The sequence below is a fragment of the Chrysemys picta genome, chromosome 6 (genome assembly GCF_011386835.1).
Source record: "Chrysemys picta bellii isolate R12L10 chromosome 6, ASM1138683v2, whole genome shotgun sequence".
In the NCBI taxonomy this organism is placed as follows: domain Eukaryota; kingdom Metazoa; phylum Chordata; order Testudines; family Emydidae; genus Chrysemys; species Chrysemys picta.
The window spans coordinates 54,812,227-54,832,520 of NC_088796.1; the positions used below are offsets into that span (position 1 = coordinate 54,812,227).

A 20,294-nucleotide genomic window follows, 5' to 3' on the forward strand; every position below is an offset into this window, starting at 1 on the left:
GTTAATGTCTATATAGTGCTTTGAACTGGTAACACATTCTAAGTATTACTCTTACTTAGACCCCAATCAACAGGGGTTTATTAAAGGTGTAAATTGCCTGATTAGAAGTTTGAAATTCTAACTTTTGTTTTATTCATAAACTTATAGTAAAATGCAGTGAATGAAATAAGTACACTTATTAATATTTTATATTTAATACTAGTGCCATCCTTGCTGCAAGTAACTTACTCTGAACAATGTTTTTCTTTAAGTGTTTATGCGTTGTCAGTTAAACCGGTTACAGAAAGGACATGCAACAGATGAATGGTTTCAGCTGAGTTCCCACATACCATTAAAGGGTATTGAACCTGGATCTTTGCGTGTCCGAGCACGATATTCTATGGAGAAAATCATGCCAGAAGACGAGTACAGTGAGTTTAAAGAGGTATTAAGTTACTTTGACAGTTTAATTTTCCTTGAAAGTTATTTAACATGCAAAATTAAAACATTTCAAATATAACCCATTAAATTAATGTAATTGTCAGGCCTGGCAGTTTAACAGCGTATGAAGGCTAATGTGTTTGGTATTTCGAGGCTGATCTTAATTATACACCCTTTATGAAATTGTTAATGCACTGCTCACCAAGCAATATATAGTGGTATCTTCGCAGGAATAGGCTCCTCTTGTCAGTTTGTCTGAAGCTGTGGTATACTAGAATTCTTAATGTTACAAGGTTTAATTTTTCTTTTTAGCTGATACTACAGAAGGAGCTGCATGTAGTCAATGCCTTATCACATGTATGTGGACAGGACCGAACACTACTGGCTGGCATTTTACTGAAGATTTTTCTTCATGAAAAGCTTGAGTCATTGCTCTTACGGACACTAAATGACAGGGAAATAAGCATGGAAGGTACAGTACAAATATGTTAATTCTGAATTTCATTTACTAAAATGTTGGAGAGAAAATTATAGTCCAGCACCTATTTTTCCCACTTTGTGAGTAAATCCAGCTATTAGGTGTGCATAACACTTGCATGTGGAAATTTTTTTTCTTCCTCCTCCATTCATCCTTTAAAATGAATTGAAGTTACATATTTATTTCATAATGGCAAAATATTATTTCTTCAGATGAAGCTACAACCTTATTTCGTGCTACCACGCTGGCAAGCACCCTTATGGAACAGTATATGAAAGCTACGGCAACAAGTTTTGTTCATCATGCGCTGAAAGACTCTATTTTAAAGATAATGGAAAGCAAGCAGTCTTGTGAGGTGAGAACTTGGATATATCTTACGTTCTGAAACACTTGGCTTAGTTGAAGAAAAGATTATTAGGTAGTGGTTGTTCAGTTCCATATTTTGTCTAAATTACTAGCTTTAAGGGAATGTTAATCTTTCTGAAACTAAATTCTGATTACATTAGAAATAGAACTTCTCATGAAAATGTTTTCTATATTTGGTACTCTTCCTAAAAATGTATTTGAAAAATGTGCACAGCTCTGCTTTTTAATGTAAATTTTATGAACTTTTTTAAAAATTGGAGCAATTGTTCTTTCATAATAGATTATAGGTTATTCTAAGGCGATAGCTCATCTCTCTCCTAATTTTGAGAATTTCCAGTCAATTCAAGGAATGATTAGTCCATTTTTGAAGTAAGTTTTTATTTAAAACGTCATTGAATTATTTACTGATTTTTAGCTTACCAGTGCAAGTTTATTTAAACCTACCCTACTAATTTCCTCTTTTCACCCAGTGACTTAAATATAAAGGGATGAGTGAACCCATCCCCAATGAATTAAAATAAATTTTGAGTTAAAAAAAATGAATATTGAATGTTTTTACACTTAGCATTGTGCACACACTGTTAGAACTTGAGTGTTGCCTCTCCACATTTTTGTTTGCCTGCCAGCATTGAAGCATAAGTCCCAAGAGGCTCCACAGCCCTGAGGCTTATGTACGGCAGCACAACGCTTTACCACCATGCCTTAAATCATAATGTTTGTTTAATCTTGTAGGTGTCTAAATCTGTTTGTTGGTATTTTGGAAAAGAAACTTCATTTAACCTGCTGATTTTTCTTTTTTGTAGCTAAATCCTTCAAAGTTAGAAAAAAATGAAGACGTGAACACTAACTTAACTCATCTGCTAAGCATACTTTCTGAATTGGTGGAGAAAATATTCATGGCTGCAGAAATATTGCCTCCGTAAGTTAATGCTTTGTATAAATAGCTGTTCAAATTCAATCAGAAATTCCATTTTGCATAACTAGCATTGTTTCTTACAAAAATTGGTGTAGCAGCATGTCCTCTGCTCATCTATTATTTTGTAAGATTAATTTCCTCAGTTTTTGGGGCTGTGTCTGAGCACATATCACATTGCTTCTGCGTGACAGGAAAAAGCAAAACAGTATATGCTAAGGGTTAAATTCTATTTGCTGCACAAGTGCCTCCTGCCAGCTTGTGCATGAATTAGCTATTAAACAGTGGTAACTTTTTTCTTCCTTCCTTATTGAGGAAGAGTACCATCATAACTATTAAGGAAAAAACTGGTTAGGGGTGAGGAGGGATACAAGTGGCAAAATTGTGTGCTCCCATCATGGAGACAGGGATTCTCAGGCTGCTGTGGTGGGACTAGAAACTAGGGACCAATTATAAAGTGGCTGAATTGAACACAACCTTTTTCCCACCTCTTCCTGCTGAAAAAGGGGACATTATGGCATCACTAAAAACTTTGTGGCTCTGGTGAGATGACACTTTTACTATGAAAACATCTGTACTGATCACCAGTGCTGAAAGTTTAAATAAGAGGTGTAGTTTTGGCCTTTTGACACTACTAATTTAGAATCAAGATAGTCATAACACAAGTTCTACTTCAAATTTAAAACCCTGCACTTACTCCATGGTTTAATTGTAAATCAACTTATCTAAAGTTGTCAGCATTATGTGCTTTTTATCTTCTTTAATCAGTTTATTAGTTTACTGCATCACTAACAATTAATAAATCATAAGCAGGGTCCTGTATTTATCCATGGTCAGATACCACTGAAATTTTTCTTTTGTGTTAGTTATAGTTTCAGCTGCCATCTTGGTAACAGACTGGAAGTATTTGCCTGGAACACCACACTTTGTTCTCAGGTGTTCTTCTTGGGAGAAGGCTAACATCCTGATATGATTACTTTTAAGCAAATCTGTATGTCCCATTGAATTTAAATGGAAGTTCCATTCACCAAATTAAACCTTTCATATAATTATTTTTTTTTAATGGACAGGAAACACAAACAAATAAGAATTAAAAAAATGAGTCTTTAGTCAATCCCATTTGTTTTTTGACAAAATGAAGCCCTACTTGAAAGCAATGATACAAATGCTGATGAAGTACCTATACAAAGTATAGACAGAAGGTAACCTTATGTTGGTGAAAGGCTTTCTACGGTATTTGTAAGTGCACAGTTCCTACCATATATTATGGCAAATAAATATTTAAAATTGCTTAATGTGTCAAGGCTATTAACTCTACTATTTTGACAGGACATTGAGATATATTTATGGGTGTTTGCAGAAGTCTGTCCAACACAAGTGGCCAACCAATACCACAATGAGAACCAGAGTTGTTAGGTAAGCTGCTTGTTATTTCATTTGTTTGCATGTTATAAAAGTTCAGAAAGAAAAGGTCTTATATTGAGGAAGTGACACGCATTGTTAGCACGCTAGGTAGTTTGGCTTGCAATGCCAGTTCAGCATCTGTAATGCATAATATTATCTAAGACCATTGTAATATCTAAGCACAATGCTTAAGCTAAGGATTGAGGGCCTGATTTTAGATGAAGTCACTGTAGCGATGCTGTTGTAAAATGGTGTAGGCAAGAGGCAAATATGGCCTTGAATATTAGATTTTAAAACTTCCAAATAATGCAACAAAATGCAAGTACATTCAGATTGTTGTGTTACTTTCCTTTTCATATATTTAAAGAGGAAAATATCCTATAGCTGGATATGAAAAGTATCATTCTATTGTGTTAATGTTTGTGAATATCAGAAAATTAACTTACTACCTCTCAGTAGGCTGTGTAGTAATGCAGTGCAGTCTATTTAAGACTGGTCCGCTTATGATTGTAAAATACAAAAGATAGTTTCTTAATCAAACACACAGATTCATTATAGTCTTGTTATTGCTTAAATTTTACAAGGCATTTTCTAAACTGCCAGGCAAATGATTGTTTATCAGGATGTATAAAATCCACTGTCTCCAAGGGTTAAAACAGGCACAACAATAGTTTTGCACAGATGTTTAATTTCTCTGCCTGTGCGCTAACACATTATCACCTTTAATGTACTTTGGGGTAACTGATCAAGATGGCAAACTTAAAGGGAAAGCTCTGTGGTTTAGAATGTGAAAGAAAAATGATTACTTATCTTCTGATTAATAAATATATGAAAGCAGCTGTTCGCAGTACTCTGTCCTTTGCTAGCCAGATGGCTGCAGAAGTGTAAATCTCAGTCTGGCTGCAAAGGTCACAAATCTCAACCATTTGCGTGTTTGTTAAGTGCTGACTTAAATCTAAAGGAAGTTCTGTGTTTTCAGATCCATTTTAATACTTCTGACTGAGACCTCTTTTTTACTGCTGCATTCTTTATTAAACTCTGGGATTTAAGGCAGAGAAATGTAGGGCTGAAGGGAGACATTAGGAAAAGGATTCCATTTCCATATTGCTGCAAAGAGAACTGTCCTAGGAAATGCAGCATTTGTTCTTGTCAGATTTGCCAGTTCATTATGTTTCAGAGGAGCTCAGTTGCTTGCTTGTAATTTAGAAAAACAAATTGGTATGGACAATAGCAGAAACATTCGGAGTGGTTGAAAAACTAGAACCAAAACTGGGGAAAAAAAAAAAAAAAAAAGTTAGGCTGCATCAGTAGGGACCCAATAGTAGAGGGACTAAGGAAAACCTTGGGAGGAATGTCTAAGGACTTAGTAGTTTTGATTAGCAGCTCTATTTTTCCTCCGTTGTTTGACCTTGGACCTAAGATCTTGGGCTGCAAAGTGGACCAGGGAGAATCAACTTAATGTAGAGCGTCATCTGACAATGTAGAGAGGGCAACACTGCATTTCTTCCATCCGCCAAACGAAAGTTTGATGGTTGAAGCAGTGATGGCCATAAGAAAGACCGAGTACACCGATGATAATGTTCCAGAACACTCAATGCCACTACTGATTTACTTGGGTGCTGAACTGACCAATACTGAGCTGAAATACTCAGCATTGGACTGGAAAGCCAGACTTTCATGGCTAAAGGCCATTTTGTACTTTGGAAGGTGCTGCCTGCCTTAGTCATGTGTTTTCCCCAAACAAGCATCGGGAGCTCAAAAACCCATGCACAAGGACATAGACCTGGCCCAGCATAAGAGCAAGACCAGTCTTCACTGCAGGTGTGATAATAGCAAGATATTCTTAATTAACAAACATATTCACAGCATCTAAAATGACTAGTTAAACTGTTTTAAAGAGATTACTCTTTCCACACCACCTTAAATGAATATACAATTTTACACTAAATACAAAAACTTAATTATTGAATGAAACACTTTTCTCCCCTTTCAGTGGCTTCGTTTTTCTCCGACTGATTTGTCCTGCTATCCTGAACCCAAGGATGTTCAATATCATCTCAGGTGACTATGCACTTCAGACTTTGAATATGTGGTAATGGTACAATCATTGAAATGGGTTACCTTAATATGTCACTGTACTCACTATATCTTCCAGGACAGACTATTGGCCATTCTTGCTGAATTATATCTTTAATGTTTCATGTTGCTACATGGCTTTGAACACTGGTTGGCCAAAAAACTATTTTAATTGGCTGGATCGGTCTTTTTGTTATCATTCTCATGGTTAAATTTCTATTATACAGCAGAAGTAGATGATAAAGTCTATGTTTCTGGCTTAACCACAGTCTCTCATTTTAAGAGCCTGTAAAATATGCCCTGCTCTCTTAATGATATATTGTTCGATCTGAACATGATTGGTCTAGTACAGGGATCCTCAAACTTCATTGCACCGCAACTCCCTTCTGACAACAAAAATTACTGCATGACCCCAGGAGGGGGGACCAAAGCCTGAGCCCTGCTGCCCCAGGTTGGGTGGGGAGAGGGGTGGCGGCAAAGCCCAAGCCCCAGCCCCATCGCTCCAGGTGGGGAGGCTAAAGCTCAAGGCTTGGGCACCATGTAAGGGGACTGTAGCCTGAGCCCCGCCGCTGAGAGCTGAAGCCCTCTGCCTTCGGCTTGGGCGCCAGGCGGTGGGGCTTAGGCTTAGGCTGTGGGAGGTGGGGCTCAGGCCCAGGCCCCAGCAAGTCTAAGACAGTCCTGGTGACCCCATTAAAATGGAGTCGCGACCCACTTTGGGGTCCCGACCCACAGTTTGAGAACCCCTGGTCTAGTAACAATCACAAATTACTTAAACTTTTGTTTTGCCTTCAAATAGTATTTTAATTTTGTTTCATAATTAAATGCCCAGAAACATAGAGTTGTCTCATTCCCTTCCAAAATGTGGGGAGTGAGTAAACTTATGCTTTGTATTTCCTGGCTTTTGGAGTTTGAGATACATGCCACCCCCAAGATGCAACCTTCTGTGATGCCTCAGTCCACCAACAACACACATACTACAACTCTACAAATGCTACAGAACACTTTAGAACAGAACACGTGAGTTGGCAAGGCCCCTGTTCCTGGCTCACCCATAGGAAGAGGGTGTAGGGAGAGGTGTTCATTCCTGCCAGTGAGTCAGGGAACCCCCTGATCCTAGTTCATACATGGAGGTCAGGGAGAAGGACTCATTGTCTTCCATACCTAAAGCACTCCCACCACATGCCTTCCCTCCCAATCTCCCTCTCCTATCACCCTCCCTATTTATCTCAATCCCCCTTCCCTTTACTGCAGCCCCAAACCCCTCTTCCTGTATTCTGCCCAATCCTAATCCCTCCTTTCAACCTCCATGTGCCCTGCTCTGACATACACCCCTCATTCCCCTTCACTACTCTAAACTCTCCCACTACATCCCTTCACTCTGCTGCAGCAGCAACAACAACAAAAGAATAAATGTTATGAACAGTTCCTGTTAGGATGATTGAATATCGGGAACACTTGACCAAATGATCTAGGGACTTGATTTCTTTTGATCACACTGAGTTCCGTTGTTCAGGAAACATGATTATGTTATAACTGTCTTTCATCTTCCCTTATTTAATCAATGCTAATTTTTTGACAGTATTTCTGAAGTAAAATGAGACTCTGCATATGGATTTTAGAGCAATTTAAAAACTAGAAATTTTGGTCTTGGGGCAAAACTTCCAAAAAACAGACTGCAGGCAGAGAGCAAGTAGTACTGTGCACTAGCTGAGAAAAAGGCCAACTGACTGAAATTAGCTGTGGGACGATTAGAGCCATATTTGAGCCCCAGGTGTGTGTGGAAAGCTACAAGAATTTCATTTTAAAATACAGGTTTTTTTTAGGGAACAGTACATCAGGAATCCCTTGCTCAGGAGACCCCAACTTTGGACCACTAATACTTTGCAGCACCCCCAGGATGTACTGCAAATTACATGACAATCTCTGAATAAGTATTGTCATATAGAATAGCCTTTAGAATAGTCCCATTTAAACAAAGTGGTATTCAACTTTAATTATAGCAGAGCTGGCTCTCTACTAATAACCATCTCCTGGTACTAACATTTTCACCGTGTCCCATTTCTGGCAATGGAATGGGCACAAAGAAATCCTAGCTGCTTGAGATATATCTTCAGCACATGAATTCTTGCCTTTTGATTAGCCTGTATATGTTTACTGTACAGATTGACAGATAAAAATTAAGTTGGTATATGATGTCTAGCTTGTGTTCTTTTTTCCATTGAAAGGAAATGGGCATGGTTAGTACTTTTTTTATTTAAAATATAAATTAGTAGCCAGAGTTACATGACACTGCAGGATCACTTGCATGTGGATATAAAATAAAGAGCTCCAGTGTCGTCATTCTCTTTAGGTATATTCTTGAACTGAAAAACATTCATTAATCTGATGATGAAGCACCATCCTGCTGTAAAGAAAACTTCCAATTTTTATGGAAGTTTTTTGTTTTTTACTTAACACACAAAGCCTTAATGTTCATCTCTAGCAGCCTTTTTAGAAACCACTACTTTTTCATTTGAGTATGTGAGGAGTGTATCCAAGGATGGTGGGATTTTCCTCCCACAGGTAGAAAAAACTATCCACTGTTGTAGGAAGTCTGGTGTGAAAATGCCACATTGATTTCCTTTCATGCCCCCGTTCCTATGCAACTCTGTTTGTAATAAAACTGCATCTTTATTTTGGTTGTAATACCAGGATCACTCTTTGAGTATTGAATAGAAAATTAATATTTTGGCGTGACTAACCATACAAGATTTTAATTGTAGTTTCAATTGAAATCAGCTGTGATATGTGTTTCTCTCAGATTCTCCTTCTTCCACTGCTGCAAGAACACTGACGCTGGTCGCCAAGTCTGTGCAGAACTTAGCAAATCTGGTTGAGTTTGGAGCTAAGGTGACTATGTATAGTTAAACTATAATTAAAGAATGTAAAATTTCTGCTATATATAGCATAGGTGAAACAAGTCCTAAAATCAATGATTCTCCAATTAATCAGGTGTATTGTAATGTTAGTTTGGTCCACATGGTATGAAAACTTAACCCCAGTTATAAAATATTTCAGATGTATAAAATCTTTGTTCCCAAAAGCAAGCAAATGATTCCATTGAGATGATTTCAGAAGCAAATCAATTTCCTTCTTTCTGGAGGTGCTGATTTTTACAAAAAGCTTTGCTTGCATAGTGTATGCCAGAAGTGCTCACTACAAATCTTAACTAAATTTAGGGGTAGAGACTGCAAGTCTCCCTCTTGATATGTTCCGATCATAAGTCCCATGAGAAGTGGAGTGTTTCATGTAAGCCTCTTATATTCATCTTTTGGTTGGTTCTTTTGGTTTCTGTTCTGTGAGCATTTCCTTTCTTAATTGTGCTAAGGTCTACAGATCCATTACAATTGTCCTTCCTTCTGCTTCTGGCGGTGGGGGCAGGAGCAATCTTGTCCATCACTGGCAGCAGAGGAGTGCTCTGCCTGCTAAAGTTCCCTTCACTGGAGACCATTTCCTCAGCTAGGATAATTTAGCTCTGCTTTCGTAAATTACAGATTGTGTTAACTATAGTTTGAGGAGAAGGCATGACAGCTTCTACTACAGAATGTGAGACATTTTCCCTAATGAAAACAAACCCACATCTTTGTATGGCAATTTCCATGTTTGCTCTGGATGTCAAATTGGCTCCAGGGCAGACTGGATCTTTGGACTTTATTACTCAAAGAAAGGAATTTTTCAGGTGAGAACAGAAATTTTCCTATACTTTATTGTGCTAAAGTCTACAGATCCATTACAATGGGATTTTCACAGTAGTGTGCTTCAGGGTTGGGAAGTGGGATCATCTTTTAAACATGGACATCCAAAATAGGTTATGTTATATATTGTCCATCTCCCCCTGGATACTAGGTCCAGAGAAGCCTTCTGCCAATAAATGGCATTGGCTAAAAGATTGACTTGACCAGTAAGTAGAACATTGGTGAATTTATTTATTGATGGCCACGTAGCTGCCTAACAGATCTCAACACAGGAGACATGCCTTTTCTGTCCAGAGATTCAATGCTGCGAAAGACTGGCTTTTTATACTTGACAGAAGGGAAAATATTTCTTGAATTTACTTTGTAAATGACTGTAATGACAGTTGTGAGGACTATTTGTCTGAATTAAAAGCACAATACTGAATCGCCTCCAAGAAAGCTCCCGACTTCAAAACTCATCTGATTGGAGATAGTAGCTATTGGAGGTTTAATGCTATTGGATAGAAAGTATGATACCTCCTGCAGAGTTTCAGTCTGGACAGTTCTGTAATGAGAATGAGGTTCTAATGTCATGCTTTGTGGCATTGTAGGATTGTTGTCCTAAGGAAGCAGTTAATGTTGGGATTTGTTACACACACACACACACACACACACACACACACACACACACACACACACACAACCCTTCCTTTTCTTGAGCGTGCTAATTGCATTATAATACAATGACTTGAGCTTTTTGCTTGGATACTTTCATATACAGTAATTCCTCACTTAATGTAGTTATGTTCCTGAAAAATGCGACTTTAAACGAAAAGATGTTAAGTGAATCCAATTTCCCCATAAGAATTAATGTAAATGGGGGTGGGGTTAAGTTCCAGGGAAGCTTTTTTTCACCAGACAAAAGACTATATTGTGACAGACCCAGACCAGTGGGGTACAGGAGTCTGGTAGAGGGCAAATATACTGGTCACTGGATGAGTAGTTTTCTGTTCCCTAAGTGAACAGAGCAGGGGCTGCACTAGAATAATCAGGAACCTGCTAGAACCAGTTAAGGCAGGCAGGCTAATTAGGACACCTGGAGCCAATTAAGAAGCAGCTGCTAGAATCAATTAAGACAGGCTAATCAGGGCACCTGGGTTTTAAAAGGAGCTCACTTCAGTTTGTAGGGTGAGTGTGAGGAGCTGGGAGCAAGAGGCGCAAGGAGCTGAGAGTGAGAGGGTGTGCTGCTGGAGGACTGAGGAGCACAAGCGTTATCACACACCAGGAGGAAGGTCCTGTGGTGAGAATAAGGAAGGTATTTGGAGGAGGCCATGGGGAAGTAGCCCAGGGAGTTGTAGCTGTCATGCAGCTGTTACAGGAGGCACTATAGACAGCTGCAGTCCACAGGGCCCTGGGCTGGAACCCGGAGTAGAGGGCGGGCCCGGGTTCCCCCCAAACCTCCCAATTGACCTGGACTGTGGGTTCTTCCAGAGGGGAAGGTCTCTGGGCTGTTCCCCAACCCACATGGTGAATCTCTGAGGCAAGAAAATCCGCCAATAAGCGCAGGACCCACCAAGATAGGAGGAACTTTGTCATTATATATATATATATATATATATATATATATATACATACACACACACCACACACACACACACACACACACACACACACACACACACAGTATAAGTTTTAAACAAACAATTCAATACTGTACATAGCAATGATGATTGTGAAGCTTGGTTGAGGTGGTGAAATAAGAGGGTGGGATATTTCCCAGGGAATGCTTTACTGGCTAAATGATGAGGGCTCAGCCAAGTGCTAATTCAAGGGTTAACATATTGTTGTTAATGTAGCCTCACACTCTACAAGGCAGCACAAATGGAGGGAGGGGAAACAGCATGGCAGACACACTTACTCTAGCTACCACTTGTGGAGTGATATTGACTCTTGGTTTACTTCAGGACTGCTTCAACTTGTTATATGACCAGTATTCATTTATATATTATTGGCAAGAGCCAGGTTTGTAAATCAACTTTTCCAGTGATGCTGAATACCTTCAGTTTTCCATAAAGTTCCATCGTATCACTAAGAGAGCTAGGAACTGATTTACCTTATGGTCTGACTTCAGGGCCCAGAACCCTACATACCTACATGAGGTAGATTGGTTATCCCACTGTCTTTTTCAGGTTGAAGCTGTTAGTCTATGAAATATTTAAGGCTGAGTGGGACCACGCTTACAGTATTGTCCATCGATGTTATCATTGTTCCTGAAAGCTTGGGAGGAACTTAGTGTATCAGATGATGGTTCTTTTGTTTGTTTGTTTTCTCTGTTTGGTTTTGAGGCCACTTATTTTCATGCCCAAAGAAGAGGCTCAAGTGATCCCTGCCTGTGAAGGAGACACTCTCTCAAGTAAAAACCTCCCCTCTGAGAAACACAGAGTCCCTGAATACAGGGAAGATAGTCACTTTCACCTTTAATAGTGACACCAGGTTGAATATGGACAGGTGTGCACTGAGGAATTTTCTGGCCTTATAAAATGGAGGCCAGGGGTATAGAAAGAAAGAAAGAAAGAGGAAAAAAAAGTCAGCCAAAAGGCTCCTAATTGTCTGATTGTTTTTCTGCATATGGGTTGCTGTCTCTCTTTTCATTGCACAGGTAGCTGCTGGAGGAAAAGGTAAAGCTAGTTGAGGCATAGTAACCTGCCGTGGAAGCTGGGAAAAATATCATGGACCTAAGAGCATGGTGACCCACAGCAGCAGCTGGGAACAATAGCCCAATAGTTAGGGTATGGCAACTTGCAGAGGCAGCAACAGCCGAATAGTTTACTTATCTTTTAGGTGTGGCAGAAAATCCCAATCCCTCTATTGTTTCTTTCCAGGGAGCATGAGGACTGGCTTGCTGAGGCTGCTCCTACATTTTGCTCAGCAGAGTCAGCCTCACTAACATACCTAGCTCCTTTTCTGCCCGGGGAGGAAACTAAGTGACCCTGTCTAGACTGGGCTGAAGGTTGGAGTAAATTGGACAGAGCCATCTGAGCTCCCCAGTGAGACACTCGAGAAGGGGATGAAGCAGGAAATACAAACCTTTCTTTTTTGCCTTTGGCTTTCCTGGTCTAGCTCACAACTAGCCACTGCAAAAGCCACTGAGGGGACAGTCTCTCCAAAGGCAAATGCAACCCTGGAACACAGCTGAGAATTAGACATATTATTGAGCTAAATCGTTAGTCACTTTCAATAAAGTTTGGAATTTCTCTCAGGAACGCTCTGCAGCAGAGGGGTCTGGCTGAGTTGCTAGGGTCCCCAAAAACAATGGAGGAATCTTCAAGGGATGGGACAGTCTCCTGTTGCAAGCAACTGACCATTCTGATTCAGTTCCCAAACTGCAAATGGTCTGAAATACCATTGTAATGGATCTGTGGACCTTAACACGTTGAAGAATGATTTCAAGCAGTTTTGACCTTTTTAATACACCCTTGTTTTAACACAAAAACGTAATCTGAAATTTAACCATTTTTAAAAGGACAAAAACAAGATATTTAGTCCCCAGATATGAAACATTTCTTATTGCTGTTGTGTTTTGTAGGTATTGCCTGAAACATGTTTCAGAATTGAATAATTCCAAACATATATAGCACAGCCAGCATATATCTACAGGCAAACTCTGTGACTACATCTGGAGTGCAAAAACTGCAACAGCAAATTAAAGTTATTTAATGTTCAGACCTGAGTAGCAACTAAAGACTTTAAGGCACAAATAGGAAGTGAACCCAATCCATTCTGAAATTATATGCAAAGTCATAGGGTCCACAAACTATTGAATGTTTATTGTAAGTAGGTACATATGATTGAATTGGTTCTATTTATTCTAATAATACTTTTTAAATTTTAGGAGCCTTACATGGAGGGGGTAAATCCATTTATCAAGAGTAACAAACATCGCATGATCATGTTTTTAGATGAACTTGGGGTAAGAGTGTTATAAATTTTACAATCTAAGCTAGAAGTTATATAGATTTATACATATCAAAGAATAATGTAATAACAAATCTTAAAGGTTCTCATTAAATACCTCTGAAATCCAGCAACTTCTGAGTATTGTCCCAAATGCCCTAGTTAGAGGGTATATTGTTAACTTAAAATTTATCTTTAAGGTCTCAATATTCAGAGACAAGGCAGATCACTGATCTTAACTTAATGTGCAAAGATTTACCAAAAACATCATCTTGCAAAACCATATTTAAAAAAAAAAATACTCTTACTCTTACCTGTAGGCTGGCAACATGGATCCATTGTGGAGGTTAGCAAATCTGACCCTAATAGAAGAAAAAAAGTTGAATTTTAAGTTAGTAAGGTGCTGAATGTTTGTCTTAACCTGGCTATTTAAGACAATCTATGCGTTATTCTAAATTGTCAAGGTTTAAAGAGAATTGAGATTTACAGATCACTTTAAATCAAACAATGTAACTTAATACCGTGCAAATGCTATAACAGGAGTAGCAGTGCGTATAAGACTTTACTTTTCAGGAATCTCAGTTTTAGAGGATTGATTCAGGAAAGCATGAAAATTTGTGCCTAAGTGCTTTGCTGAATAGGGATGCTGTCATGAATAGGAGCCTAAATAAGTAACTTTGGAAGATACTTCTTACTATTTTTTTGATACGTAGTCAATAGAAATTGCTATTTACAAGGGATACTCAGTCACTGATTTATTATTTTAATGGTATCTGATTACTGTATACCTGGTCCACCACTGTTTTCATTAACTTGCCAGTTAATTTCTGCTCTCCTATTTTTGCTGTTGCTATCTTTGAATATAGAAAATTAAATAAATGGATGCATCATGTCTAGCTTGAGGGGAAGAGGTAGAGAGCATGAAAATGCCACCCAGAGAATCCCTTGCTAGCCAATTCAAAGAGGTAGCCTAGATGGCAACACCAGATCATTTTCCTTTCAGCTGAAAGAGAAATTGGTGCATTAGTGATCAGCAACACTGGAGTGGCCATTCCAATTAAGTACAGGGGATGCAATATAGGAGTAGGCTCTAACTACATTCAGATATCTTTTTAAGAGCTAAATAATAATATTGGTGGAGTGAGAGCAAATAATTGGTATCAGAGCATGAGTAGAAAGCTTGGCTAACTGAGAATAATATGCTGAATGTTATGATGCAACTGCCTGCAGTATTGAAAGTAATGTGTTGCACAATACAGTTGATTAGTGGAGAGAAGTGTAATGGAACTTTCTTTGCTATTTTATGAATACTTTTGAATTCTAAACACACTTTTATCATTCTTGTTAAAGAATGTACCTGAACTTCCAGACACTACAGAGCATTCTAGAACTGACTTGTCTCGTGATCTAGCAGCCTTACATGAGATTTGTGTGGCACATTCAGATGAGCTTCGGACGCTCAGTAATGAGCGAGGCGTAATGCAGGTAAGAGTTGTTATAGCAGAAAGCCCCCATCTCAGATAGTTGAAATTTTTTACACTAAGCACTGATGCAAATTTAATAATACTTATTTGATACTTCTGTACTAAGGAGTTAAGATAAATAGCTTTAGATAGGTTACTTCATCAGTATAATGTTGGGAGGATGAGGTAGCTCTAAAGGTAAATACTATTCTGTTCACTCAAAATGGCTAGAAGTGCTCTGTAGCAAAACCAAAAAGCCTTTTAAGTGCCTGGAGGAGGCCTGCTTACCAGAAACCAGTTTTCCCTCTCTGATAGGTTCTGTGGGCTACTAGTATGGTATATAGTTTTTTTTTCTATTTAGAAAAGTGAATGTTGTTTGTTATCTTTTCAACTGCTATTTCATTTCAGTTTCTTGGTTTGTATTATCTTTGAAAGCAAAAGATGCAAGCTTTTCTTTTCCAGTAAGAAAACTCTCTGGACCTTCAATAATTGTTCTGCCTAAATTTTATAATATAATATAAATTATAATAATTAGGGCTGTTGATTAATCCCAGTTAACTCATGCGATTAACTAAAAAAAAAAATTACGATTAAAAAAAATTAATCGCAGTTTTAATTACACTGTTAAACACTAGAATACCAATTGAAATTTATTAAATATTTTGGATGTTTTTCTACATTTTCAAATATATTCTGTGTTGTAATTAAAATCAAAATATATATTATTTTTATTACAAATATTTGCACTGTAAAAATAAAAGAAATAGTATTTTAAATTCACCTCATACAAGTACTGTAGTGTAATCTCTTTGTTGTGAAAGTGCAACTTACAAATGTAGATTTTTTTTTTGTTACATAACTGCACTCAAAAACAAAACAGTGTAAAACTTCAGAGCCTACAGGTCCGCTCAGTCCTACTTTTTGTTCATCCAATTGCTAAGACAAACAAACAACGTTTGTTTACATTTACAGGAGATAATGCTGCCCTCTTATTATTTACATCACCAGAAAGTGAGAATAGGCACTTTTGTAGGAATTTACATGCCAGATATGCTAAACATTTGTATGCCACTTCATGCTTCAGCCACCATTCCAGAGGCCATGCTTCCATGCTGATGACGTTCATTAAAAAAATTATGCGTTAATTAAATTTGTGACTGAATTTCTAGGGGGGAGAATTGGATGTCCCCTGCTCTATTTTAGATGCATTCTGCCATGTGTTTCGTGTTATAGCAGTCTCGGATGATGGCCCACCACATGTTGTTCATTTTAAGAACTCTTTCACTGCAGATTTCACAAAACGCAAAAAAGGTACCAATGTGAGATTTCTAGAGATAGCTACAGGTTTGATTTAAGAATCTGAAGTGCCTTCCAAAATCTGAGAGGGACGAGGTGTGGAGCATGCTTTCAGAGCAACACTCCAATGCGGAAACTACAGAACCCAAACCACCAAAAAAGAAAATCAACCTTCTGTTGGTGGCATTTGACTCAGATAAAGAAAATGAACATGCGTCAGTCTGCACTGCTTTGAATTGTTATCGAGCAGAACTCCTCAATGGACGCATGTCCCCTGGAATGGTGGTTGAAGCATGAAGGGACGTATGAATCTTTAGCGCATCTGCCACGTGAATATCTTGCGACGCCAGCTACAACAGTGCCACGAGAACGACTGTTCTCGCTTTCAGGTGACATTGTAAACAAGAAGCAGGCAGCATTATCTCCTGCAAATGTAAACAAACTTGTTTGTCTGAGCGATTGGCTGAACAAGAAGTAGGACTGAGTGGACTTGAAGGCTCTAAAATTTTACGTTGTTTGTTTTTGAATGCAGGGGTTTTTGTATATAATTCTACATTTGTAAATTCAACTTTCATGATAGAGATTGCACTACACTACTTGTATTAGGTGAATTGAAAAATACAATTTCTTTTGTTTTTTTACAGTGCAAATACTTGTAATAAAAATAAATATAAAGTGAGCACTGTACACTTTGTATTCTATGTTGTAATTGAAATCAATAAATTTGAAAATGTAGAAAATATCCAAAAATATTTAAATGGTATTCTATTATTAACAGTGCAATTAATCATGATTAATTTTTTTTATTGCTTGACAGCCCTAATCATAATATAATTATAATATAATATTCATTTTAACTTTCACTGCCCTGAGCCATCTCAAATTTCCACAGATAACAAGCAGTATTCGTCTTTGGACTACTAACTGCAAAGAGCAATCTTTTTATTGTTAGAGTTCCCCCACTAGGCAATTCTAGTTACTACACTGTATGAAACAAGTATTGCTGGCTGCTATAGTGGAGTGTACAGAAAAGTGTAATTTAATTAGTCCAAGTACTGCCTTCTCGTGCCCTATATAAGCTGTTTGTGAAAGACAATTGGAAAATACTTCACTTCCATATCACTAGTTCAAATCCAGTCCAGGTTAAAACCAAATTTCAGTGGCCTATGAGAAAAGTCACTCAGTCAATCCACTATATTGACTAACGTGTATAGCCAGCTATGACCGGGGTCCCAGGGAGTGACACTGAAGTTACAAAGCTGCAAAGAATGGGGCAGACAATCCCCAAAGCTGGTGAATATTTCAAAACTTAGATTTACCAAACCAACAAAAAACAGCTTCTATAATACCTTACTGGTTACCCAGAGGCCAACGACACACTTCCCTTAAAGCAACCTAGCCTTAGGCCTCCACCCCAGACACCCAAGTCAAATATGATGAGGATTACTGAAAATCTTATTCATCATATAAGAAAGTTTATCGATCCCAAAGGATTGGACACATTATCTCCCAGGTTAACGAATACTTCAGATCTTACCCAAATACATGCTTACAGCCAATTCTTATTAACTAAACTAAAATGTATTAAAAAAGAAAAGTGAGAGTGTATTGGTTAAAAGATAAATATACGTACAGACATGAGATCACATTTATAGTAGAGATGGTGAGCTTTGTAGTTGCAAAGAGTTCTTTCAGAATTAGTCCATAGGTTATAGTCCAATGGCCATATTCAGGGTGATCCAGATAGGACTGGAGGTCTCAGTCTTATGACTAGTAAGGTGGGATTGGGGAAGCTTTCATTAAAATGGTGTTGGGGTGAGTATATATGTGTGTGTGTGTGTGTGTGTGTGTGGCTATAGACATGGGGACATGGTTGTCAGTTTGACACCTGTTCTTGAACACTACTTTAAGCAGCATAAAACAAACTAAAACACCTTTTTGGAGAGAATCTGAAGTATTTGAGGGTTGTGGATGTGCTATTGTAGCTTCTTTGATATGTGTGTATTCCTGTAAGTGAAGTTTAGTTCCTTTTAAGGAAAGTTTTCTAAACCCCTATTTCTGGTGGGGAAGGAAAAGACCTGGCACTTGAGAACCACAGCATGAGGCAGTTGAGGACCTTTCAGTTAAGTGCTACAGACCACTTTCTGCCGTAGTAACCTACAATTCTACCCTGAAAAGTGAATATGTAAAAATTGCACCTTTTCTGCATAATTGCTCCAGTTGCATCTGGTTATTTTAGTAACTAAATTCAGTCTTTTCATCTGTTAATCCTGTGGAGCCAACCCCCAAAAGAGTAAACTGTATTTTATCCTTTATGTGCATTGTTTCAGTTGCCTGTCCAAATTCTGTTCTTATCTGTGAGGTAACTAAGAACTCATCTTAGCGTAAAAAATCCTTTTAACTGATGTTTGAGAAGGAGAGAACTCGACTTTTATATCCCAGCTTAAGTTTGTAATTTAAAAAAAAAAATTAAACATTTTAAATTTAGACTGTTGGTGTATTTCTCTCTCTACATCAAATGTTATTTTTACAGTCACATTTCAGCTCAGAGCATTGCTTTAAAGACCAAGGAGTCGGATCAGTTCTTTCATTTTACTTTAAACTGTGTAATAGAAAGCTGTGCACACTAATGTATAAAAGCAAGTCTCATGAAGAAGTTTACATAGAAATGTATCTAGAAAATTTGGTTTCCTGATGTGATATTTTCCTAATTATTTGTGCCTAATATTACTATTATTGACTTTCTTTCTACAGCATGTCTTAAAGAAGCTTCTAGCTATTACAGAACTGCTTCAGCAAAAACAAAATCAGTATTCAGTGTCTAATAACATCAGGTAGCAGCCTTCTACCTAGACTTCTTCATGGATCCAGCATGCCCAACATGGCAACTCACACAATATCACTTCCTTCTTGCTCTTGCCAAAAATAGCACACCTTTTTCACATTCCCAGTGATGTGTGAACTATGCAAAAAGAAAACAAAGATTCTGTTGGTGAATATTTCTACCAGCAGCTTTTTAAGCTATCTGTGCAGGATGTTTGCACTTTTTTCCACATGGAACCAATTTTCACAACCTCTGAGCCTTGATGTACAGATCACCTTCCACAAAGAAAATGCTGTGACTGTGTCTTGAACTTTAAAAGTCATTTTCAACACCTTGCCAAAGTTTTGCTGTCTGTTGGAAAAGAATTTATAGTCAACTGACAAGGAACGAAACACATTATTTTGACAGCTACGTATAACTGGATTGAAAATGTTTCTTACTGTAATTTGACTGGTTACAATTATGACTTTGACTGTTCAACCACTTTAATTTGTATTTACAGTTTCAAGAATTTGACATTATCGTAGGAACAATCTTTTGCTGTACACTTTTTATACCATGCTGTTTCTCTTGCTGAAATTATGTTGAAAGAGAATATGCAGAATGGGTCTAGTCAGCTTTTTTTTTTTAATGTGCCATTGATTCTGTCTGTTTGAATAATTCTTCCATCAAGGATTGTATATCCAGATAAATCACAATGCTTTTGTAAAATGTTTACAACAGTAAATAATTTGAACTCAATAAATTTATTGATCATTGTATCAGACATGCATGCATTCATTAAACCCTTTTATAAAGTATAGCGTGGTTGGAGTGTTGTGTAATGTAAGTCAGACATGATTTCTATAACTGTTGGAAAATACTTTTTAAGTGTTTCAAAAATCAGTTTTTAAAATAAAATCAATTTGTAGTTAGAATCTCTGACAACTGGATAAATGTGTTGAATTTTTGAAGTTTGTTTTGTGAACTTGTTCTTTGTAATCTACTTACATGCAAATCAAACCTTCAGAGTGAACATTTCAAACTCATCTTGCCTATTTTTAGCAGGGGACCTCAAAATAGCAGCTGTTGTTTCATACTCTCCTCTGATATCCAGCCACAAAACGATAAGTGGGAGTTTCGATGTACCAACTCAGTTTCAGTGTTTTTGCTTATGGTTGTTTTTTTATTAGGACTTTCGATTAATCTCAGTTAACTCATGTGATTAACTCTAATTAATCTTGATTAAAAAAATTAATCATGATTAAACGCAGTTTTAATCATATTGTTAAGCAATAGAATACCAATTGAAATGTATTAAATATTTTTGGATATTTTTCTACATTTTCAAATACATTGATTTCAATTACAACACAGAATATAAAGTGTACAGTGCTCACTTTGTATT

General features: G+C 37.6%; 1 protein-coding gene across 2 annotated transcripts in view; it reads left to right on the plus strand.

Annotated features, from left to right (window-relative positions):
* The window catches only part of RASA1 (RAS p21 protein activator 1), a 115,312-nt gene extending 95,469 nt beyond the window's left edge, over positions 1–19,843 (plus strand). For both annotated transcript variants that reach the window (XM_065599151.1, XM_005288152.5), the window contains exons 16-25: positions 252–424; positions 733–892; positions 1,111–1,253; positions 2,068–2,183; positions 3,507–3,593; positions 5,575–5,642; positions 8,458–8,546; positions 13,263–13,340; positions 14,675–14,809; positions 18,838–19,843. In XM_065599151.1, coding sequence (XP_065455223.1) covers positions 252–424; positions 733–892; positions 1,111–1,253; positions 2,068–2,183; positions 3,507–3,593; positions 5,575–5,642; positions 8,458–8,546; positions 13,263–13,340; positions 14,675–14,809; positions 18,838–18,921 — 1,133 coding nt within the window. In that variant the 3' untranslated portion in view covers positions 18,922–19,843. The remainder of the gene's footprint in view (positions 1–251; positions 425–732; positions 893–1,110; positions 1,254–2,067; positions 2,184–3,506; positions 3,594–5,574; positions 5,643–8,457; positions 8,547–13,262; positions 13,341–14,674; positions 14,810–18,837) is intronic.
* Positions 19,844–20,294: the final 451 nt, after the last annotated feature.